Source organism: Chiloscyllium punctatum, chromosome 4 (genome assembly GCF_047496795.1).
Source record: "Chiloscyllium punctatum isolate Juve2018m chromosome 4, sChiPun1.3, whole genome shotgun sequence".
NCBI classification, from domain to species: Eukaryota; Metazoa; Chordata; class Chondrichthyes; order Orectolobiformes; family Hemiscylliidae; genus Chiloscyllium; species Chiloscyllium punctatum.
In genome coordinates this window covers 91,530,909-91,555,112 of record NC_092742.1, presented here as the reverse complement: position 1 = coordinate 91,555,112, position 24,204 = coordinate 91,530,909, and the positions used below count along the sequence as shown (strand labels likewise).

Sequence of the window (24,204 nt, the reverse complement as noted above, 5' to 3'; positions counted from 1 at the left end):
TTATTCGGAATTCTTCTTTCTTTTGTCAAGTGTTAACTATCGTGTTCAAATAAATTGTGTTTTGCTTAATGTCGAGTAATTTGACCAGTCACATTGCATCTGGAACACAGCACTTTACATTTGCCTTTAATATAAGAAAAATTAAGGATCCAGGTTATCTTCTTAAAATATTTTGAGGGGGTCTGATCTAGTCCATAATGCAGACCAGAGATTATGTCTCATCATCAGGTTGGGTGCAGTGAATGCAAAGACAGCATTAACTCTTTCAGAACAATTGTACAAGATTTCTCGAAACCCTTGCGCCTTTCCATCTCACTCCTCCTTCCAGCTGCCCATTAACGCCTAACTCTTTAACCACGTGTTTGATTGCCTGGCCTTACAGCTCTCGCAGACCAGACTTTCTAGTTATTTTCGATATTTTTTAGGCTTGGCGTCTCAACAGGATTGGAAACTGCAGTAAATATCTCCTGTGTCTGTGTCTGTTGTTGTCTGATTACACTCCTACGAAGTGACTGGTTGGGGGAGGTTACACTGTCTGATTAAAGGTGCTATATTAATGCAAGTTGTTGATAGAATTTGAGCCTTTCCTGATCTGGTTGCGCTTGTTGCACCCTTAACTGGCCCAGCTATCTCTGGCTGAACGCTAGGATTGGCTGCTGTTTGTGTCACTCTGTTATAATGAAGTTTGCATGCTAATATTTCAAGCTGCATCAATGAGGTGGAATCAATGACTTTCTCAAGGTGACGACTCCACATGTCGGAACTTGACAGCTGGTTTAGCCTTGTTCTGTCATTAACTGCACCACGAGACTGTCTCTTTAACGACATGCCCCACTGAATTTGGGATATGACTAACAGAGCCTGTGCAGTTTATGATACAAACCAGTGAACTTAGAGATCCGTCCTGATTAACATTTCAAAGAGAAAGTCAAGATGAGTCAGAAAAGTGATTTGAACTTTGTTCCAGTGTTGGACAGAACTGGCAGCTGCATTGTCTCGGGTACGAACTCTGTTCTAGTCCAGGGCATCATATTTGGGTGGAGGGATTTGAATCCTTTTGAATCCCGTTTTGAATCCTTTCTAACCTCAGCAAAGTAGGGAATGCCATTCGGGATTCAATCTGAGACTCCAACGCTCAGGGCAGCCTTCCCTCAGCCATTTTACCTCCCACAGCCCTCAACTGGTGGCAACCATTGCATAAAGTCAATCAGATGTTTTGATTATCGTGTGGGAAAAGTTTGATATCCTTGTTAACCTGAACGCAAAGGAAAGATGAAGGGCTTCTGTCCGAAACGTCGATTTTCCTGCTCCTCGGATGCTGCCTGACCCACTGTGCTTTTCCAGCGCCGCTCTAACCGAGACAAAGGAAAGGTGCCCCACTTATTCTCTTGGTGATTGACTGTCCTTCCTGCATATTACAGGTGAGGCATGGCTACTCCAAGCTGGTCTGGTGCTCCCTCGTAGGAAAGGTCTTCTACTACTATCGGAACCAAGATGACAAGGTAGGACCAGTGATCAGGCCTGGTGACTGACTGAAGCCAGCCGATTGAGGAGCAAGTGAGCGCGGTGCCATTTGAGACCTGCTTGCTTAGTGTGTAACATGTCACTTGAACATATCAGTACAGTATATACCTGCAGTATGTTCACAGCATGGGAAACCCAGATGTTGGAGCTTGCAATTATCTTTCATCTTCCCTTTGTGCATTTGACAGGGTTAAACAGTAAGGTGAAACGCAGAATTGTTCTTTGATGGCTGAGGGAATGCCCTCCTGTCTGGTTTTCTAAATCACGTCAGATTTTAATTAAGTACACGTCCATGGGAGACGGGGATTTTACGAAACAGTGGAAGTGTCCCTATCTCCAGACCAGAAGGACAAAATTCCAGTTCCACCTGCTCCAGCAGTGTGTCATTGTGTGTCTAATCAGGCTGATTAAAACTCTGTGGATATATGGGAGATATGTTTACCAGTCTTGTGTGCATTTTCACCAATCTCACTGGACACCTTTAAAACGGTGGCTCCCCAGCACTTTCTATGTTGGGCGTCTCTGATTTACAAGTTCCCTGAAATGTGAACAAAGCCGAAAGGCCCGAAATATGTTGGGTTTTAATAATAAGAATAGGACCAGAGTACGAAGGGGAAGGAGCAGTAGTGAGTTTTGAACAGGATATGGTAACTGTTCTGTGCAGGTCTGGAAGCCCATTACAGGACGGGTACTAAAGGCAAACACACAAGAGAGTGAGTTGCTCGCTGATCAGCTTAGCCGTCAACCTTCAGTAAATAGAGGCCAGGTGTCTCATTTGTGTTACACGTGGATAGCCAAGGGCATGGTAGCGACATATTATTTGGAATCCAAATTCATGGCTTCAGAAATTCACAGAAATAGGAATGTGCACTTATTGTCATAGAGTCATACAACATGGAAACAGACCCTCTGGTCCAACCAGTCCATGCTGAGCGTTATCCCAAACTAACCTAGTCCCCACGACCTGCTCTTAGCCCATATCCCTCCCAACCTTTCCTATTAATTTATTTATCTAAGTATCTTTTAAACGTTGTAACAGTGCCCACATCCATCACTTCCTCAGGAACTTCATTCCACACACCAACCACCTTCCGTGTAAAAACTTTGCCCTCCCGTGTCTTTTTTTAGATCTCTCTCCTCTCACCTTGAAAAATTTGCCCCCTTGGCTATAAATCACCCTCCGAGGAAAAAAGACACCCACCATTAATTCTATCTGTACCCCCCATGGTTTTATACACCTCTGTAAGGTCACCTTCTCATCCCCAGTGAAAAATGTTCCACCCTACCCAGCAGTTTTTTTGTAAGTCATGTCTTTCATACCATCTTAAAATAAAGAACACTCTCGGCCTGTTACATCTTCTCTCCCAGGACCATGTTGCCATAGAATCCATACTGTGTGGGGGCAGGCCTTTTGGCCCATCAAGGCCACACTGCCCCTCATAATAGCATCTCACCCCATCCCTGTAACCTTGCATTTCCCCATGCCTAACCCACCTAGCCTGCACATCCCTCCATGCTATGGACAACTTAGCACGGCCAATCCACCTAAACTGCACATCTTTGGACTGTGGGAGGAAACCCCACGCAGACATGGGGAGAGTGTGCAAACTCCACACAGACAGTTGCCCGAGGCTGGAATCGAGCCTGGGACCCTGGCAGTGTAAGGCAGCAGTGCTAACCACTGAGCCACTGTGCCACTTGAGGGGATGGTGCTTCCACTAGAGTGGACAGGTAAGAGGGGATTGTAGTGCTGATTGAATTTTGATGGCAACAAAACCAAACCATTAATTGATGTAAAATGGAGAAGGAATTGACTGTCTGTTTTCTCCGGTTTGGGGAGTCAGTAGTTTAGAGTTGATTCAAAGAAGCTGAGGAGAGAAATCAGAAGAGATTGCATCAGAAAGAGTGCAGCTGGAGAATGGAGCCCTTGACCACACGTTTCATTTTACGGAAAATTTGAGCAAAAGATAAGAAGATAGAGGGAAGCGAGCAGGGCAGTGAGTTTAATTTTAGAATACTCAGCCATGAACCAAGACAAACACAGTTGGTTATGTGACCTCATCCAAGGTTATAAACTGTAGTTGTAAATGGCATGTTGTCATCAAATAACAGTTCAGTTTTGTTGCTGCTTGTGTTCCAAAACCCCACTTAATTAGGTGTGTTGATGCGATGACTACTTCAATTCAGATATTCTAATGTTTTCACCAACATTAAGATTCCAGAATATCAGGAGAGACATGAGATCTGGGGTCCGTGGTTACCTTTCTGAGGCTTTTTTGGATGTATGCTTGGTTAAAATGTGCTAATGGCCCAGGCTTCAACCAAAATGTCATAAAATGGCAAAAGGGGGAAGGTCTGTGGGATACTCGTGCGCAGGTTGAAAGTGGCCTCCTATCTGAAAGATCCATGCAAGTTGCATCCCCCAGTGGTAGGCCTCAGGAGGACGACAGTGACAATCCAGCAGTAGGTCTAACTGAGGCCATGTGGAGGTGATTGACCACTCATAAATGTAAGCTGGGTGGCTTCACCCAAGTTTCGCTTCGGGTAAGAGGGAGGTTAGCCAAGAGGTTTAACTCTGTGTTTTTGTCCCAGTTTCCTCTAGGCCACCTGAAGGTCCGGGAAGCTAAGATCGGAGAGGTGGACCGTTCCTGCGACTCCGATGAGGATTACGAGGCAGGAGGACGAGGATTCCTCTCCTCACACTTCACAGTCATCATCCATCCAAAGGATCAAAGCCCGACTTACTTACTGATTGGGACCAAACAGGAAAAGGTGAGCAACATGTTGGAAGTGGCAAAGTCAACTCAGATCTTTGAGTTTAGGAGTTGGGACGTCAGGCTGAGGTTGAACAGGACATTGGTGAGGCCTCTTCTGGAATACTGCATCCAGTTCCAGTCATAGGAAGGTTATTATTAAGCTGGAGAGGGATCAGAGGAGATTTACCAGGATGTTACTAGAAATGGAGGATTTGAGATATAAAAATAGGCTGGATAAAGTGGGACTTTACTCCCTGCAGCCTAGGAGGATGAGAGTCGACCTTATAGAAGTTTATAAAATCATGAGGGGTATAGATAAGGTGTCTTTTCCCTAAGGTGGGCGATTTCGAGACTAGGGGTCATATTTTTAAGGTGAGAGGGGTAAGATTTTAAAAAGACGTGAGGGGCATTTTTTTTTAACACAGAGAGTGGTTCGTGTGCGGAACCAACTTCCAGAGGACATGGTGGATGCAGGTACAATTACAATGTTCAAAAGACATTTGGATAAGTACATAAATAGGAAAGGTTTAGAGGGATATGGGCCAAAGCACAGGCAGGTGGGACTAGTTTGGTTTGGGATTCTGGTCGGCATGTATTGGTTGGACCAAACGGTCTGTTTCCATGCTGTATGACTCAACCCTTCCTGAAAACATTCAGGAAAGGGTGGGGCAAAATGAATGGAACATCTGCCAAGTGTTGTGATTACCATTGGGCTGAAGATATCTACCCCGATGGAGTACCCATCAGTGCGGACGGTGGAGTACAGTGCACACCGATGTACATAGGTCGGTATCAATGACACCTTGATGGAGAGGAAAAGGTAGTTGTCAGGAAGAGGTTGAGATTCTGCTCAGGGTTATCCATAGCTTGGCAGAGGGAGTTTAATGTGGGAAAATGTGAACTCCTTCCCTTCGGCAGGAAGAATAGAATTTAGAAAGAGAGAGATCGCTCAGTTCTGAGGTACAGAGGGATCTGGGTGTACTGGTTCATGAATGGCAAAATGTTACCCTGCAAGGTACAAGTGAGTGTATGTCAGTTGTCATAAGGATAATTGAATTCAATGTCATGGACGTTGTACTGGGTCCAGATACTGGAAACCTGTGTACAGTTTTGGTCTCATTTCGAAAGGGTATAATTGCGTTGGAAGCACTTCAGAGACAATTCAATTCTATCTCTGGGACAATGGACTGATCTTATGAAGAAAGGTTTGCAGCAATTAGGACATATTGAGGACTGCAGACTGCAGGGAGCATCTGAGGAGCAGGAGAGTCGATGTTTCGGGCTTAGCCCTTTATCAGGATTTTTGAAGAGAAAGGTTAAAGAGGTTGGGCCTTTACCCTTTGGAGTTCAGTCGAATGAGTTTTGAAACGTAAGATCCTGAGGGTGTCTCAATTGTGTAGAAACTAGGAGGTTGCTTTCTGTTGTCACGGAGACAAGAAGTAGGGAGAGCAAGGCTTAAAAATAAGAGGTCTCCATTTTAAGATGAAGATGAAAAGTCCTTTCCTCTGATGACCATTAGTCAGTAGAATTCTCTTTCCAGAATGGAGAGGAGGATGGGCCTTTGAATTAAGGAAGACAAGAGTTATAGTTTTATGGGAGTTAAAAGGGGATAGGGATCAGTCAGGATGTAGGAGTTGTGATTGACCATGATCTTAGTGAAGAACAGAGCAGGTTCAGGGAGCAAAATGACCTCCCTGTCTTATGGCCTCCTACAGGGCTGACACCCCTTCAGGATTTCCCAGCATTCTTCAGGAATTAAGGACTAATCTCTCCTTTGAGCAAACCAAGAGAAAAAAAAAGAAATGCCCTTTCAAAACTCTTTGAAGATGTTTGTTAATGAATGATTAAGACATTGGCTGTGGGAAACACAACTGTGTCAAGCATCATCCAATCAGGTTACGGAGTTCACTCTTTAATTGGCACCAGAAAGGCAAGGGTTGATGGGAGATCCATTGGCGAGAGAATTGGGCGGTGGGGGCGTTGCAGAGTATTCACAAGTGATGACCTGTCAGGAATATGTCTGATCAGAATAGGCAGCCAGCATTCAATAACTTACTCCCAAATAGAGCACGCTATAATCAAACCGAAATGTAAAGATGGGGTATAGGTCTGGTTGATAAACAGTGTTCCACCAGACCATAGGTCCAGGAGAAGCAGTGAATTGTGTTAGGATTGCTTTATTGTAGTGCCCCCCCCCGACCTCCTGTCCCAGTGAGTATACGTGTCTGAAAGTGTAAAGTGTCTAGTCCAGGACCGGGTGCTAAAGGACCCCCTAAAACAATGGCAGTGCCTCCCAAAGACACAACTGGGAAAGTCCATTGTTGGATGTCTTTCTGAAGGGCTGGTAACTCATACACTGAATGTATATGGTAAATATCACGCGTGTTGAGAAGGCAATAAGGGGCTGGGGGGTGGGGAGAAGGTGAAACTTGAGAGTAAGCTGGCTAGTAATATAAAATAAGATTGCAAGAGGTTATTTTTTAAAATACCTAATGGACTATTGGAAAATGAGGCTATAAATGTAGCAGTTGGGTAGATAGAAACAGCAGAGAGCGAACTGAATTGGCACTTTGTAACAATCTTCACAGTGGAGGACATCAGCAGCATACCAGAACTTCAAGATAGTCAGGGGACAGAGGTGAGTGTAGTGACCAACACCAAGAAGGTCAAAGCTGAAGGATCTGAAGGTGGATAAGTCACCCAGACCAGATGGACTACACCCTAGAGAACTGAAGGAGATGGCCCAGGGGATTGTGGCAGCATTGGTGGTGATCTTCAAGAATCAGGCATTTTATACCATCCTTCAAGTGAAAAAAAAACTTTCTCAGATCTCACAGTGCCAGAGACCCGGGTTCAATTCCCACCTCAGGTGACTCTGTGTGGAGTTTGCACATTCTAACCGTGTCTGCGTGGGTTTCCTCCAGGTGCTCCAGTTTCCTCCCACAATCCAAAAATATGCAGGTTTAGGTGAGATGGCCATGCTAAATTGCCTGTGGTGTTCGGTGAAGAGGTAAATGTAGGAGAATGGTCTGGGTGGGTTGCGCTTCGGCAGGTCGGTGTGGACTTGTTGGGCCGAAGGGCCTGTTTCCACACTGTAAGTAATCTAATCTAATCTAATCTAATCTAATCGCTAGACTCAGCGGAATGGAAAATGGCTAATGTAACAGCTCTGTTTAAGACAGGAGAGAGGCAGAAGACAGGAAATTCTAGGTCGGTGAACTTGACCTCATTTGTTGGTAAGACTTTAGAGTCTAGTATTAAGGACAAAATTGCGAAACACTTAGAAACGTGTAGTAGTCAGCATGCCTGACAAACCTTTAGAATTCTTGGAGGAAGTAATGACCAACTTAGACAAAGGAGAGCCAGTGAACGTGATCTATTTGGATTTCCAGAAAGCCTTTGACAAGGTGCCAGACAGGAGGCTCTTGAATAAGATAAGAGCCCATTGTGTCTGGGATAGGTATTGGTGTGGATAGAGGGTTGGCTGACTGGCAGAAGGCAGACAGTGGGGATAAAGGGATCTTTTTCAAAATGGCAGCCGGTGACTGGTGGAGTTCCGCAGGGGTCCATGTTGAGACCACAACTATTCATTTTATACATTAACAATTGGGATGAAGGAACTGAGGGCTTTGTTGCTAGTGTTGCAGGTGACACAAAGGTAGGTTGAGGGACTGGTAGTGTTGAGGAAGTGAGGAGGCTGCAGAAGCTTTTGGACAGGCTAGGAGAGTGGGCAAAGAAGTGGCAGATGGAATACAATGTGGGAACGTGTGAGGGGATGCATTTAGGTAGGAAAAATAGAGGTGTAGACTATTTTCCAAATGAGGAGAAAATTGAGAATTCTAAAGGGACTTGGGAGACCTCGTTTAGGGATCTCTTAACATTAACGTGCAGATTCAGTTGGCAATTAGGAAGGCAAATGCAATATTAGAATTAATTTCAAGAGGGCTAGAATACAAAAACAGAGATGTACTGCTGAAGCTGCATTAGTCTCTGGACAGACTGAATTTGGAATGTTGTAAGCAGTTCTGGATCCTATATCTGAGGAAGGATGTGCTGGTGTTGGAGGGGGTTTAGAAGGGGTTTACAAGAATGATCCTGGAGATGAAAGATATGTCATATGAGGAGGTGGTTGAGGAGTCTGAGTCAATACTGGAAGGAGTTTAAAAGGATGAGGTGAGGGTAGGGTGGGGCGGTCTGATTTAAACTTACTGAAAACTGGGAGGCCTGGATAAAGTGGACATGGAGCAGATGTTCCCACTCGTAAGAGAGACTAGGACCTGAGGGCATAGCCTGAGAGGGAAGGGGCGACCCTTTGGAACTGAGATGAGGAGGAATTTTTGAGCCAGAGGGTAATGAATCTGTGGGACTCGTTGCTGCAGAAGGCTGTGCAGGCCAAGTCATTGAGTGTATTTGAGACAGAGATAGTTGGGCTCTTGATTGGTAAGGGGATCAAGGATTATGGGGAGAAGGCAGGAGGATGGGGTTTAGAAACATATATCAGCCTTAATGGAATGGTGGAACAGATACGATGGGCTGAACAGCCTAATTCCACTCCGGTTTAAATGGGGCTATGGCGTTGCATTGGATTGGAGCACTTAGGAATGCAAGATGCTCAAAGGATATAAGTTATATTTTGAAATGTCCTTTAAGAATTTTTTTTTATGCATCACGTATTCCTTGGCAAAGTGGTTGGTGCTTCCTTCCAAAGGAAGACGTTCCTTCCCTGACCCTCCAGCTCTGCCAATTGTAACCTTGTCTGCATGGGCCCTGATTGGCCTGGCTCTGATCACCATTGTGTTTCTGGACCCATTCCCTACCCTCTCCTGCCCCATGTCTGATTGCCACCTGTGCCCTCTGACCTTTGCCAACCCTCAAGCTGTACCACGCCCTTGTCCTTGACTCTGCCAGCTCTGATTCCCAATGTTAGCCAGTCAGCACCGGTCGAGAGAACTGATTCATTCATTGTTTTTTATTCCAAAAACATATTTTATTTATAAAAATATCCTTGCGTACATACAGCGTCACTAAAGCAGCTCAGTTGTGTGCAGAGGCATAAGTAAAAACAAATGTTGGAGTTTGACTGTATCCAGCAAACGAATCAAAGGCATTTCTTTCTTATACCTGACGATATTTAGGTGCATTTGAGGCACTGGGGTGGTCTGATAACTGAACAGACCCACACTTACCTTCAGCAGGAAGGCCTCAGTCGGTGGTCTTTCCCTACAGCGCCTTGGTGGCAGCTGCCCTGAGCTTTAGTCCATCCCTCAGCACGTAGCCCTGGACCTTGGAATGTGCCACTCTGCAATAGTCAGTCAGGGTCAACTCCTGGCTCTGGAAGGCCCAACACGTTTCAGGCAGAACAACCAAGTTGATGGTCCTCCAGTCGCAGTTGACGTTTGTCTCGGTGTGTGTGTGTGCAGGGGAACAGAGTCCTGCCTCACGGAGCTGCTCGGGACAAACCTCGTCAAAGACCACTGCATCTTTCTTTACAAAGACCCATTTCAGCAGGAGATGTGTGACAGTCCCAACCCCTCCCCGCAGCTTCTTCGAGGGCAGCGTGAGATGGCAGAGATTGACCAAGCGTACATGAAGGATCTCACCACCAGAGAAGAAAGACTTCATCTTTTGGGTGGAAGTGTGTGTGTGTGTGTGTGTGTGTGTGTGTGTGTGTGTAATTGCTTGCACACGCTTACGTCCTCTCAGTCCTCCAATCGTTCTCAGGTTGTGGATATTATTGCTAAAATGCTTGCTTTTTACCCATCCCCAGCTGCCTTTCCCTGAACTACTGCAGTCCATTCATTTGGTTGGTTTATACAGTTAGGTGAAAGTGAGGACTGCAGATGCCGGAGATTAGAGTCGAGAGTGTGGCGCTGGAAAAGCACAGCAGGTCAGGCAGCATCCGAGGAGCAGGAGAATCAATGTTTCAGGCAAAAGTGTTTATCAGGATTGGTTGACACAGTTGTCAGACACCTCGTGCTGATGTGGGGCTAGCATCGCCTACAGTCCAGACTGGGTAAGGATTCCTGATAAACACTTTTGCCTGAAATATCGACTGTCCTGCTCCTCGGATGCTGCCTGACCTGCTGTGCTTTTCCAGCGCCACACTCTCGACTCTAATCTCCAACGTCTGCAGTCCTCACTTTTGCCTGGGTAAGGATCTGAATAAATCAGATTCATAGAAAAGGCCCGTCAAGTCTGCACTGACCAAACTACCACTAAAAACACATTAATCCCAATTTCCTGCACTTGTCCCACAGATCCTTGAATATTTGAATTACAACGTGGGGCTTTGTGCTGACCTTTACAGAGATGAGTGTTTATAAAAGAATATTTCTTGGATTTTAAATTGATTTAAAATTCCATGACACTGATGGGTAAGATTTGATCCCTTTGTAATTGAGTCCAGTAGTACTACCATGACCCTATAGAATTAGAATTAGAACAAAGAACAAAGAAAATTTACAGCCCAGGAACAGGCCCTTCGGCCCTCCAAGCCTGAGCCGATCCAAATCCGCTATCTAAACCTGTCGGTCAATTCCTAAGCATTTGTATCCCTCTGCTCCCCACCTACTCATGCATCAGTCCAGACGCATCTTAAATGAATCTAACGTGCCTGCCTCTACCACCGCTGCTGGCAACGTGTTCCCAATGCCCACCACCCTCTGTTGTAAAGTACTTGCAGCGTGTATCCCCCTTAAACGTTCCACCTCTCACCTTGAAAGTGTGACCTCTCGTTATTGAATCCTTCACCCTGGGAAAAAGCTGGTCTCTCTCCACCCTGTCTATACCCTTCATGATTTTGTAAACCTCAATCAGGTCCCCCCTCAATCTCCTTTTTTCTGGTGAAAATAAACCTAACCTACTCAACCTCTCTTCATAGCTAGCACCTTCCATACCAGGTAACATCCTCGTAAACCTCCTCTGCACCCTCTCCAAAGCGTCCACATCCTTTTGGTAATGTGGCGACCAGAGCTGTACACAGTCACAGTTAGGTTTTGTTGTCACAGGAGTACAGTGAAACGTTTACAAAGTCGCCATTTCCGGCGCCATCTTAGTTACAAAGTCTTGGGTATAAATTTGAAAAGTAAAGAAATCAAGTTAAAAGTTCAGCGTTTACAGCCCTTCTCAAGCAGGGAGTCTGCCCTGGGTTTCACCTCGAGACTGAGAGTCCATCAAGCAAGAGGATTCGCAGTAGGGTTAAAATCAATGAGGTAAAAAGTCCAAGCCAAAGCCAGCTTGACTCCCCATCTCCAGCGCCGTCTGAGGGATGGAGGGAAGCAGAGAGAGAGAAAGAAAGAGAAAGAAAAACAAAACAAAGAGAAAAAAGAAAAAAAATGGACAGAGTGGACAATCTCCAGCTTAAGGGGCCTACTCTGACGCCAATGCAGTACTGCAACACCCTGAGCCTCTGTTCCTCCATGTCTCTCTCACACCCCGCCTCTGAATGACTGATCATGGGGGTTCTGTCCAGTTTTCAGGGAGAAGTTTGCAAAGAAAAGCAACCTGTGGCCGCAGGTCCGTCAGGAAATGGTCAGCCCGTAGCATCGTCGGGACCCTGTAGGAAAAGGAGGAGGCATGGCTCTCTGAAAGTCATCTGACTCATTGCCAGAACTTTCCCAAGCAGCACCAAGACCACATCTTGGTGAGGCTGGTGGTGAGAAGCACAGTGCCTATCAGATCCTTCATGAATGTCAGTCTGCGCAACTGCACACTGCCCTCGAAGTGGCTGCAGGAGAGGTGGGGGCATCTCCGTGACACAGGACTCCGTGCTCTACTGTTCTGTTCCCCGGCGGTGAGCCGGGGGGCGGGGGGGGGGTCACCGAGACAAACATCGACTGTGTCTGGAGGGACCACCAACTGGGCGAAACTCGCCCTTTGGTCTGCCCGGAACTTGCTGGGCCTTCCACAGGAAGGAGCTGACCCTGGCTGAGTGTCGCAGACTGGCACATTCCAAGGTCCAGGACTATGTGCTGAGGGACGCGCTGAAGCTGGGAGCAGCTGCTGCCAAGGCACAGTGGGGGAAAAGCACCATCTGAGGTCTTCCTGCTGAAGTAAGTAGGGGTCCGTTCAGTAATCGGACCTTCCCAGTGTGTCAAATACATGTGTAAACATAGTCTTGTATGAGTACAAAATGCCTTGGGTTTGTTAGTCCCCAAATGTAAAGACTGTACCGAATCGAACTGCTCTAGCGACTGTATGTATATAAAGACGTGTAGGAACAAAATATGTTTGTGAAATACAAACTCACTCACCTGCCCTTCATCTTCCTCCTCCACAGAATACCTGGCTGTACCACTTGACTGTGGCAGCTGGGAGCAGTCAGTCCAAGGTGGGAACTGAATATGAGCAGCTCATTGGGAAACTGCTGGACATTGATGGGGAGCCAAGTGAGTATGAGACCAGAGACCTGTCCTTGTGGGATATAAATCCATTGAATGGTGTGACCGGAGGTTCGTTTACTGACAACCCCATGTGGGCCCGTTGCATTGAGACTTCTATCATTCTGAAATGATTCAATAAGGTTGGTTTGGAGAGACTTGTGGTGGCTTTGCGAATTAGGGGTCGGGGGGGGGGGGGGGGGGGGGGTTCATAGGGATAGTCACTAATAAAGCTGAGGAGCAATGGAAGTCTGATTCCAAAGTGTGGTGAGAATGTGAAGCTAGCTCTCACATTGGTGTTGTTAAGGTAAATGGTATCCATTTGTTAAGCTAAGTGTGAAGCTACTCAATAGCAGCTGATAGGAAGGAGTAAGTTGGTTCACGTTGGTACTGGCTGAATGGTCAGTTGCGCTGCTGTAAATGTAGACGGTGCCAAGTGTCAGTGTGTGAGCCTCACATACACTGTGTTGGGTCACACTCTGCCCTGGTGCTAACTTTATGTGTTCAGATTACAGCTGGCATGGTGGCTCAGTGGTTAGCACGGCTGCCTCACAGTGCCAGGCACTGGGGTTCGATTTCCCCCTCAGGCAACTGCCTGTGTGGAGTTTTCACATTCTCCCTGTGTCTGTGTGGGATTCCTTCCACCGTCCAAAGGTGTGCAGGTTAGGTGGATTGGCCATGGTAGATTGCCCATAGTGTTCAGGGATGTGCAGGTTAGGTGGATTGGCCATGGTAGATTGGCCATGGTAAATTGCCCATAGTGTGTAGGGATGTGCAGGTTAGGTGGATTGGCCATGGTAAATTGCCCATAGTGTGCAGGGATGTGCAGGTTAGGTGGATTGGCCATGCTAAATTGCCCATAGTGTGCAGGGATGTGCAGGTTAGGTGGATTGGCCATGGTAGATTGGCCGTGCTAAATTACCCATAGTGTTCAGGGATGTGCAGGTTGGTAAATGTAGGGTTATGGAGATGAAGGGGGATGGTCAGTGCAGGTTCGGTGGGCTGCGTAGTCTCTACAAGCACTGGTGGGATTCTGTTATTTCAATGAAACAGATGGAGGCCATTCAGCCCCTGGATCCTGCTGAGCCATTCCATTCCATGGTCACTGACCTTATGCCAGCCCTGTTTCCTGTTTTGCTCCTGTACCTACATTGATCAAAGGGGCCCTACACTCTCTGTGCTGAGAGTGTAGGGCCATACCTATAAGGTGTTGAGGCTGACTGAAAGACATCTCTGTTGTTTGGTGCCAAACAAATATTGGGAAATAATCCTGAGAATGGCAAGCCTCAAGGGCCACTTGCTCAACTACAAGCAATAAACTTATGACAGCCATATGGACCTGTGAACACGTGGAATTTGAACAGTGTTGAAATCTGCCATCCTTACCCAGCCTGGCCTACATGTGACTCCAGACCCACAGCAGTAATGGTTGACTACTCACTGCCCTCTGGGCAATTAGTGATGGGCAGTAAGTGCCAGCCTGGTCAGTGATGCCCTCGTACTGTCAATGAATAAAAATAAACCCCAAAGTGGGACTTTAGTTGGTTGGAGTTTCCTGATGTCACTTATTCCTCCTCCAGCTTGCTTTCTATTCCAAGATATTTAACTCTGGTTCAGATTCTCATCGTACCAGAACATCCAGCAGGTTGTCATCTCCTCAGCGAATGTTTGTTTTGGCGCAAACACGGCAGAGGCCCCTGGTCCCTGAGCTGCGTCCAAGGTGGAAGATATCTCGATGTTGGTTTTCAGATTCTCTCCCTGACAGTGGAGCAGGAGGACTTAGCCCTCTTTGTCTGACTCACACTGTTTGAGTGTCCTTTGCAGTTGTTACGCCATTGGATGAGCTCAGACTCAGAGTATTAACAGTCAGTTTGCCTGTCGAAGAGATGGTTGAGGGGTCTGGGCAAGGTAAAACCTTGTGCCAATATCCACCACCGGGAAGCGGGGGCTGGGCGAGAACCAAAGACTACAAATGCAGTTCCTGAGTGACAGCAGAGTTTTCTGCTTTTCACTTGTAGGTTTTGTGGGGTTTTTTTTGAGTTCCCTGGCTTGTGGGTGTTGAGGTACCCATTGATGGCCATGTGAGAGATGTGATGTGTCTTTTTACACCTAGACTCTGTGATCTGGAAGCACCCGGTGCTGTGCTGCAGTAAGGACGGAATAGTGAATGCCCTCACCACACTCCCTTCCGAAGCTCTGCAGACGGAGGCACTCAAACTGTTTAAGGTAAAAAACTCACACACCTTTGGCATGGACTCGAGAGTGGACCTGATCAGTTAGTGTGCTTTCATTGTGCGGAGGGTTGCCTACTCACTCTGTGTTCCGCGTTAATACATTGTTCTCAGTCTTCTGTGATTATCCTGTTCACCTATCACAGGCAGCATGGTGGCTCAGTGGTTAGCACTGCTGTCACACAGCGCCAGGGTCCCAGGTTCAATTCCTGCCTCAGGTGACTGTCCGTGTGGAGTTTACACATTCTGCTGAGGTTACCTCCAGGTGCTCTGGTTTCCTCCCACAGTCCAAAGATGTGCAGGCTAGGTAGGATAGGCAAGGTTACAGGGGATAGGGTGGGGCTGCTCTTCAGAGGGTCAGTGTGAGCTCAAATGGGCCGAGTGGCCTGCTCCCACACTGTCAGGATTCTGATTCTATCACGCCTGACCTATATTGGCTCTTGGTGCCCAAACAGCATCCATTGAAAATCCTCACTCTGTATTCATATCCCTTCATAGGGAAAATCTCCCTGGTTCTGAACTCTTTCACTTGTATTACTGCTAGTTCCTCTAGTGTCAGTCTTTCTGCTTCTCTTCTTTACCCCACCATCGCTCCCTTCATTTCACCTTTACCTTGTGCATCTTGGCCCTAAAATCTGGTATTTTACCTGTCACCCCCTGTTTACGTCTCACCCCTCCAACCCTCTCTATCTTCCGTTAAGAGTTCCTGTATTTTTGATGGGATTTGAAAAAGTAGACCTTGAGCATGTGTGTATGTGAGTGGAATTGTCTGTGTTTATGTCTGCCTGTGTGTATGTGAAATTGTCCAAGTATGTTTGAAATTGTCCATGTATATGTGTGTGTGTGGATGTGTGTGTGTGTGGAATTGTCCATGTGCCTGTGTGTGTGTATATGAGTGAAATTAACCATGTATGTGTGCCTCTGTGTGTGAAATTGTCTATGTGTGTGTGTGTGTGAGAGAGAGAGACATTGTCCATGTGTATGTGTGTCTGTGTGTGCATGTGAAATTATCTACGTATGTGTGAAATTGTCTATGCATGTGTGCCTCTGTGTATGTGTGTGTGTGTGTGTGTGAAGTTGTCCTTGTATGTGTGAAATTGTCCATGTCTGTGCACCTCTGTGTGTGTGTGTGTGTGTGCACGCGCAAAATTATCCACAGATGTGTGAAATTGTCTATGTATGTGTGCCTCTGTGTGTGTGTGCGTGTGCATATGTGTCTATGTGAAATTGTCCTTGCATGTGTGCCTCTGTGTGTGTGAAATTGTCTGTGTGTGTGTGTGTGTAAGAAATCAGGGGAAACCTCTTTGCTCAGACAGCATTGAGAAGATGGGATTCGCTGATTAGTGAGGTGATGGCATTTGGAAGGAGCTAGATCAGCAGATGGGGAGAAAGGAGGAGGAGATACTGATGGGGTTCGATAAAGAGGGGTGTGAGGGTGGCTGTCCCTACCATCAATACTGGCATTAAATAGTTGGGCAGGTTGGTCTTTTTTGGTAGCTGTGTATTCTGTGGAGTTCTGTGTTAACCCACCTCCCTAATCAAGCCTTTCACCACTTTGTGAGTGTCCCTAGTTGGTGCGGACAACTTGCTGTATTCATCAATGGCTGCCTCACTGTATTCTTTCCCCACAGTCATGTCAACTGTTCATCAATGTGCTGGTTGAGGCACCTTCGATTGACTACCATGTATCACTGGCACAGAATGCACTGCAGGTTTGCCTGACTCACACGGAGCTACAGAATGAGATCTACTGTCAGTTCATCAAACAGACCAGCCATAGGCAACCTCACAACTTCTCCCTCATCCAGGTAACCAGCATATAATGGAATATTTCAGGGTTCAGTCAGTATGTAGACTTTGGACTCACTACTCGTTTATTTTTTGCATGGTATTCCTGACTGACAACTGGCCATTTAATTCCTATTTGCCACAATAGGTGTTGAGAGTGGCACTCCCTCCATTGTAACGTTAAGTTGCAAACAGCAGTGTTCTAACTACATTATCGGTACCAAGCGGGCGATCTCGGTGGTTGCAAATGCCTTTTGAGATTTTCACGTTCCAGAGAAATCATCGCCAACTCTACAAGGTGATCTTCCTAGAGTGTAAGCTATGGTGCATAATCTGCTGGCCTGTGGAGGTAGAGACACAATGAAAAAAGCCATTGCAAAGTATGATCAGAATCTCATGTGAGGCTAGAGAGAACTTCCTGGATGAACCTGAGCTCAGCAAGAGAAAAGTGCACGTGAAGATTTTGATTCTTGTACATCTTTGGGATGTGGGCAATGCTGGCGGAGTCAGCATTTATTGCCCATCCCTAGTTGCCCCTCGAGAAGGTGGTGGTGAGCGGCCATCTTGAATCGCTGCAGTGCACCTACTGTGGGTTGACCCACAATGCCCTTAGGAAGGGAATTCCAGGATTGTGACCCAGCAACAGTGAGGGAACGGTGATATATTTCCAAGTCAGGATGATAAGTGGCTTGGAGGGGAACTTGAAAGTGGTGGTGTTCCCATGCATCTGCTGCCCTTGTTCTTCTAAATGGAAGTGGTTATGGGTTTGGAAGGTGCTGTCTGAGGAACTTTGGTGAATTTCTACAGCGCATCTTGTAGATAGTACACACTGCTGCTACTGAGCATTAGTGGTGAAGGAAGTGGATGTGGTGCTAATCAATCAAGTTGCTTTATCCTGGATGGTGTCAAGCTGCTTGAGTGTTGTTGGAACTGCACCCATCCAGGCAAGTGGGGAGTATTCCATCACACTCCTGACTTGTGCCTTGTAGATGGCGGACAGGTTTTTGGGAGTCAGGAGGTTACTCACTACAGTATTCCTAGCTTCTGACCTGCTCTTGTAGCCAGTGTTTATGTGGTGAGTCAAGTTGAGTCAGATGCCTGAAGTCAAACACACCGGTCCCTTACTGACAGCGGAAAGACTTTGTCCAGATCCTAACGAGATGAGAGCTGAAGCAGAGGTGCAGCAACCAAAGGAGGTGAAAGCAAGGCAATGATTTGTTGGATTTATGAATGACTTAGCAAAGTTCTTGTGTAATTGTCATCAGAGGGTATGAGGCTGTACACAAGCTCAGTGTGAAAGATGTTCCGTGGTATGGGGTACAGAACAAGAGGCAGCTTTCACTTGACATTAAACAGCTAGTCATGCCCATTTCAGTGCTGTGCTACGTCTGTGCTAAATCACCCTGTGGTGTGATGCCAGGGAGCAATCTGTGGCAGCAATCCTTTTCGCATCCAGACCTTTCATCCAAACTGAAGCATGCTCAGATTACAAAAGAGTGCCTGGTCATTGTCCTTGCTTGTGACTATTTTGAGCACCACTGCTTTGGGAGAGACAAAGTGACAGTGGTGTTCACCCATAAGCCACTTCCTGAAACCGCCTCTATCTGTTCCAAGTGTCTGCAAGGAATGTTTCCATCTGGATGTGAAGGAAAAGCAGTGGTAACAAACATACGTTGTAGACATTGGTGTTGGGAGTAGCACTCCCTCTGGTAGTCATGATTTGGAGATGCCATTGTTGGACTGGGCTATACAAAGTTAAAAATCACACAACACCAGGTTATAGTCCAACAGGTTTAATTGGAAGCGCTAGCTTTCGGAGCGCTGCTTCTTCATCAGGTGGTTGTGAGCAGTGCTCCCAAAGCTAGTGCTTCCAAATAAACCTGTTAGACTGTAACCTGGTGTTGTGTGATTTTTAACTTTGTACACCCCCTGGTGAATGTTTTTTTTTTGACCACTACAAGAGAGTGTGACCTCTCCCAGAGTGAAGTGAAAGCAGCAGCTCCCCATTCTGTAAGGTATCAGTTTAGCAGGATGGGAAAGATAACTGAGTTGCTGAAATCAAATGGACACTACAGCATGGTGTCACACATCAGATACTGCAGGGAGGAGTGAGGAAACGTTGGCCTGAAAGCACCAAGAACACACTTGTCGCTATCAAAGAGTTTAGGGCAGACACAGGCGAAGTGGTAGTCCAAGCTGCATCTTGTCAGAAAGGAATTGAGTTGTTGTCCCTAAATAGATGAGACAAGAGATGCCTAAGTGCATCTATTAAGGAATTATGTTGAGACTGAGGGAGACAAGAACGTGTATGGAATGAGCTGCCAGAGGAAGTGGTGGAGGCTGGTACATTTGCAACATTTAAAAGGCATCTGGATGATTACGTGAATATGGAGGGTTTAGAGGGATATGGCCCAAGTGCTGGCAAATGGGACTAGATTAATTTAGGACATCTGGTCAACATGGATAAGTTTAAAGGTCTGTTTCCATGCTGTACAGCCCTATGACTCTATAAACACTGAGCTCAGCAAGCTAGAGTCACTAATGATACACAACATCCCCAACTGACCATGAATGAAGTGGGAATAACTTGCAAGAACTGATTATCTTGCCACTGTCAGCACCTATTCTGGCCTCTGGGAGTTATACCAACTGATATCAACAGCTACCAGTGAGATTGCAGAACACCTGGAAGTACAGTTTACCCGTTACAGTATTCCAGACATTGTGATGCATGACAATAGCCTTCAATTCACAAATGGAGAATTCAGGCGCTGGGAAATTCAGCAACATACATCGTCTCACATTATTCCCTATCAAATGGAAAGGTGAGGAACAGTGAAACACACCAAAGGGGCCATAAAGAAACCAAGCAAATCCAGCACAGTCTTGTATAAGGCAGTCTGTGAAGAAAATACCAACTGAGCCCACAGAGGAATGTCACACCACACCCAGAACATTCTTCCAGTCATGAAACTGCTACTGAAGCCTGAGGTAATGGACGTGAGACATGGGCGAAAAGTCTCAATGGCGGCCAAATTTCACTTTGATAAAATGGCTAAGTCATTGCCAGAGGTGAGCACTAGAGAGCCAGTCAGAGTGCAAACATTCAACATTCTCGTCAAAAGCCAGTCCAAATAGCAATTCGGAACCTGTTTTGAGTTGTTATCACCTCAACTAAACGAATGACCAGGTATATCTTTGCAACCATAGACATCATGGTACAACTAGTGAAACTGTACCACCGGCCCAGATTACAGAATGCCCATCAGCCACAGAAAGATGGAAATGGATCAACAGCACCGTTTTACCACATCACCAGCACTCTCCATGTGAATGACACTCCTGGAGGGAGACCAATACCCTCAAAATGAGCAGATACCAAACAAACAGCCAATGACAATGTGTGCATGCACTGTTAAGAGACTTGTATGATTTAAAGGGTTATTTTATGCAATGTGCAGAAACTGAAAAGGGAACTGACTAACACTGGCTTGTTAATGAACAATCATTTTTCTCTGTGGCTGTATGTGTTGGGTAATTTGTAAATGCAAAAGTCTGTGCATGCAATTTTATTAAATTTACGATAAACGGGAGATTTGCATTTGTACTTGGTGTACTGGCTGGCTTGCTATCTCTGCTGTGAGTGCCTTAGTGGGCAGTCTGTGGCAGAATCACTTGAACCAGTATTGATCACTTAAAATACAAAGTGAAAACTTCTAACGGTGGCGTTTTACTCTCCCTGCAGTGCTGGCAGCTCCTGGCTCTGTGCGTTGCTCTTTTCCTTCCCCAGCATCACTTCCTGTGGTATCTGAAGCTTCACCTGCAGCGCCATGCTGACCCCAGGTAGGAGGCACCTGCTGCATTGTACGTAAGGGTCAAACTGTGTGACATGAAGTGTGCGCAAATGGAACACCGAATGGCCATTTCCTACTGCATCGGAACTGACTAACGTCTGCTTTTTGGTTCTGTGTCGTTCCATCATCATAGGTTGCCCTATCTCCCAGTCCTTTACAAATATTGCTGTTTCCTGTCTTTCTCCTTCAGTCAGCCGTACCAAATTCCCAGTGAGGAAAAACCTTTTCCACAACATTGCATGTCTGAACATGAGAACATTAGGAGCAGGAGTAGGCCATCTGGCCCCTTTGAGCCTGCCCCGCCACTCAATAAGATCACGGATGATCTTTTTCAGGGCCTCAGCTCCTCTTACCCGCCCGTTCACCACAACCCCTAATTCCTTTACTGTTCAAAAATCTACCTTTGCCTTAAAAACATTCAGCAAGGAAGCCACAACCCCTACCCTGGGCGGGGAATTCCACAGATTCACAACCCTCTGGGTGAAGAGGTCCCTCCTCAGCTCCGTCCCGAATCCGCCCCCCCCCCCCTTATTTCGAGGCTGTGCCCCCTAAATCTAGTTTCACCCGCCCCGGGAACATCCTCCCTGCTTCCTAGCCTTATCTATTCCCTTCATAATTTTATACGTTTCTATAAGATTCCCCCTCGTTCTTCTAAATTCGAATGAAAATAATCCCAATCTACTCAGTCTCTCCTCATAAGCCAACCCCCTCGACTCTGGAACCAGCTGAGTGAGCCTCCTCTGCACCCCCTCCAGTACCCGTACATCCTTGCTCAAGAAAGGAGACCAAAACTATACACAGTACTCCAGGTGTGGTCTCACCAGCACCCTATACAGCTGCATCACAACCTCCCTGCATTTAAACTCCATCCCTTGAGCAATGAAGAAGAATATTCCATTTGCCTTCTTAATTACCTGCTGCACCTGCAAACCAACTTCTTGTGAACCATGGCTGGCTTGTTGTAGTCACAGGTCCTGATAGGGGAATGAATGTTATGTTGGAACTATTTTCAGACAGGCATTGCTGGTTAGCTCCTGAGTCTCTCTCCCAAAGTTTTACCCAAGGACCCGGCTGAGATTTGGAACTCCTTCCCATGTTTCACGCTCCGTCAAGCATTCCCAGGTGAAGTGTAGCATAGTTTACACTTCATTAAGGGAGGTGATGACCCAACGGTATTATCCATAGATTACTAATCCAGGTTCCCAGGGAACGTTCTGGGGACCTGGGTTTGGATCCCACCACAGCAGATGGTGGAATTTGAATTCAAAGTAAAAAAAAAATTCTGGGATTACAAGTCTAATGCTGACTGTGATTGTTGATTGGGAAAACCCATCTGGCTCACTAATGTCCTTTAGGGAAGGAAGCAGCCATCCTTACCCGGTATGGCCTAACATATGACTCCAGACCCACAGCAACATGGTTGACTCTGAATTGTCCTCTGGGCAGTTAGGGATGGGCAGTGGATGCTGACCTAGACCAGTGAATGAATAAAAACTTGGAGTAAATCACCCTTTGTGTCAAGCTCGTGGTCGCCACGCTTGAGGTAGCTCCTTGTATCCTACAGGGTATAATAATGTAGTGTTTATCTTATTGAATGACCCAGTCCTTGATTAATAGTCACCCTTCTATATGTCTCCATTTCTATGCCATCGTGATTGACTTTTAATTGCCTTCATAGTAACCAGTTGTATCAAACTGCCACTAAAATTCGGTACGGTGGTTCAAAGGTTGTGTCAAGTATCAACCCCAGAATAGGCCGAATCGCCTGTTTCTGTACTGTCAGTGCTCTCTAAGAAGAAGACCCAACTTTAGCTTGTCAGTGCGGAGATGGATAATAAGTTCCAATCTTGTCAGAAACACTCACGCAAGGGCAAACCGATTGGGTATTTGCTAGATTTGCACATAAATCTCGGTCTGACCTATCCCTGCGCGGAGCCATCAGCATGACACTCGCAATTATTCACGGGGAAAGCATGGGGGCTACTGAGCATTGATGACTCGGTTCTCTTCTGGCCCGTCGCAGGACTGAGATCGGTAAATACTCCATCTACTGCCAGAGGTCGGCGGAGCGGACCCTGCGGAATGGGGATCGGGAAGCCAAGCCATCTCGGATGGAGATAATGTCAATCCTCCTACGGAATCCTTACCACCATTCCCTGCCTTTCAGTATCCCGGTCCATTTCATGAACGGGACGTACCAGGTCAGTCACACGCTGTCAGTGTCCTTGATTCAGGAGAGCTGTCCCTCAGGAATCGGTGGTCTTGCTTTCGGGTTAATCCTCCCTCTCCGTGGTATTTAAAATGCATGTGATTTTGCAGCAGCGACAGTGTAGATCCAGCCTTATAATTCACTGCCACTGTGCAGCCCAGCAGTGAGACCCTTACACAGAGGAGTGGTAAAGAAATAGCTGAAACCCTAGTTGTAAATTTGGGACAGTGTCCTTTGTCTGGGCAGTGACCAGTTGTATTGCACTAAGTCATCAGCATCTCCCTGTATGCTGGGTTACGGTATTCGACATGTTTGTGTGTGAAGTTGGCAATGCTGAGTTGTTTGAACAGGGTTGGAGGACAACTGTTCAGGACATGAATAGGAAAGTTTTTTTTTCTATTCGTCTGTGGAATGTGAGCGTCGCTGGCTGGGCCAGCATTTATTGCCCGTCCCTAGTTGCCCCTTGAGGAGGTGGGGGTGAGCTGCCATCTTGAATCACTGTAGTTCACCTGCTGTGGGTTGACCCACAATGCCCTGAGGGAGGGAAGTCTGGCATCTTGACCCAATGACACTGAAGGAACAGTGATATATTTCCAAGTCAGGATGGTGAGTGGTTTGGAGGGGAACTTGAAGCTGCTGGTGCTCCCATTTATCTGTTGCCCTTGTCCATCTGGAGGGAAGTGGTCGTGGGTTTGGAAGGTGCTGTCTGAGGATCTTTGGTGAATGTCTGCAGTGCGTCTCGTAGATAGTACACACTTATGCTACATCCGGGAGTGGAGGAAGTGGGTGTGGTGCCAATCAAGTGGGCTACTTTGTCCTGGATGGTGTCAAGCTTCTTGAATGTTGTTGGAGCTGCACCCATCCAGGCAAGTGGGGGGGGGGGGGGCGGCGGGGTGCGAGGTGGGATGAGTTTAAAGGGATACGGACCAAACACAGGCAAGTGGGACAAGTTTAGTTGGAGAAACCAGGTCACCACAGATGGGTTGGACCAAAGCGTCCATTTCCATGCTGTCTGACTATGGCAATGACTCTAATTCACTGGGGTGTTTTCTCATGGAATTTGAAGATGAGTCAGCCATTGAATTCTCATTTGTACATTCTCCTCATGGGTAAGGATTGGATATTCTTGGAGATACTCGATGCTTTGCTCTTTCCACAGTTGGGGGTTAGTCAGTCATTGAATAACCCGGTCCAGGGTTGAGAGATGACTTGCGCCCAGCTTTTGGGTCAGTCGACAATCCAAGTCTTGACACATTGGATCGAATTTGAAACCAGCTCTGGTCCATTTCCTGTTTACTCAGGTTGTGGGCTTTGATGGATCCACGACAGTTGAGGAATTCTTGCACACGCTCAACCAGGAAATAGGGATGAGAAAGCCGTTACATTCAGGATTCGCACTCTTTACCGATGATCCTTCTGGAAAGGATTTGGAACATTGTCTGCAGGGCACTGTGAAGGTAAGAC

General features: G+C 46.6%; 1 protein-coding gene across 3 annotated transcripts in view; it reads left to right on the top strand.

Annotated features, from left to right (window-relative positions):
• Nucleotides 1-24,204, top strand: part of plekhh1 (pleckstrin homology domain containing, family H (with MyTH4 domain) member 1) — a 161,145-nt gene that overhangs the window by 104,187 nt on the left and 32,754 nt on the right. For all 3 annotated transcript variants that reach the window (XM_072569296.1, XM_072569295.1, XM_072569297.1), the window contains 8 exons: nt 1,422-1,502; nt 4,117-4,296; nt 12,559-12,667; nt 14,772-14,884; nt 16,521-16,697; nt 20,423-20,520; nt 22,555-22,732; nt 24,042-24,197. In XM_072569296.1, the coding sequence (XP_072425397.1) occupies nt 1,422-1,502; nt 4,117-4,296; nt 12,559-12,667; nt 14,772-14,884; nt 16,521-16,697; nt 20,423-20,520; nt 22,555-22,732; nt 24,042-24,197 (1,092 nt within the window). The remainder of the gene's footprint in view (nt 1-1,421; nt 1,503-4,116; nt 4,297-12,558; nt 12,668-14,771; nt 14,885-16,520; nt 16,698-20,422; nt 20,521-22,554; nt 22,733-24,041; nt 24,198-24,204) is intronic.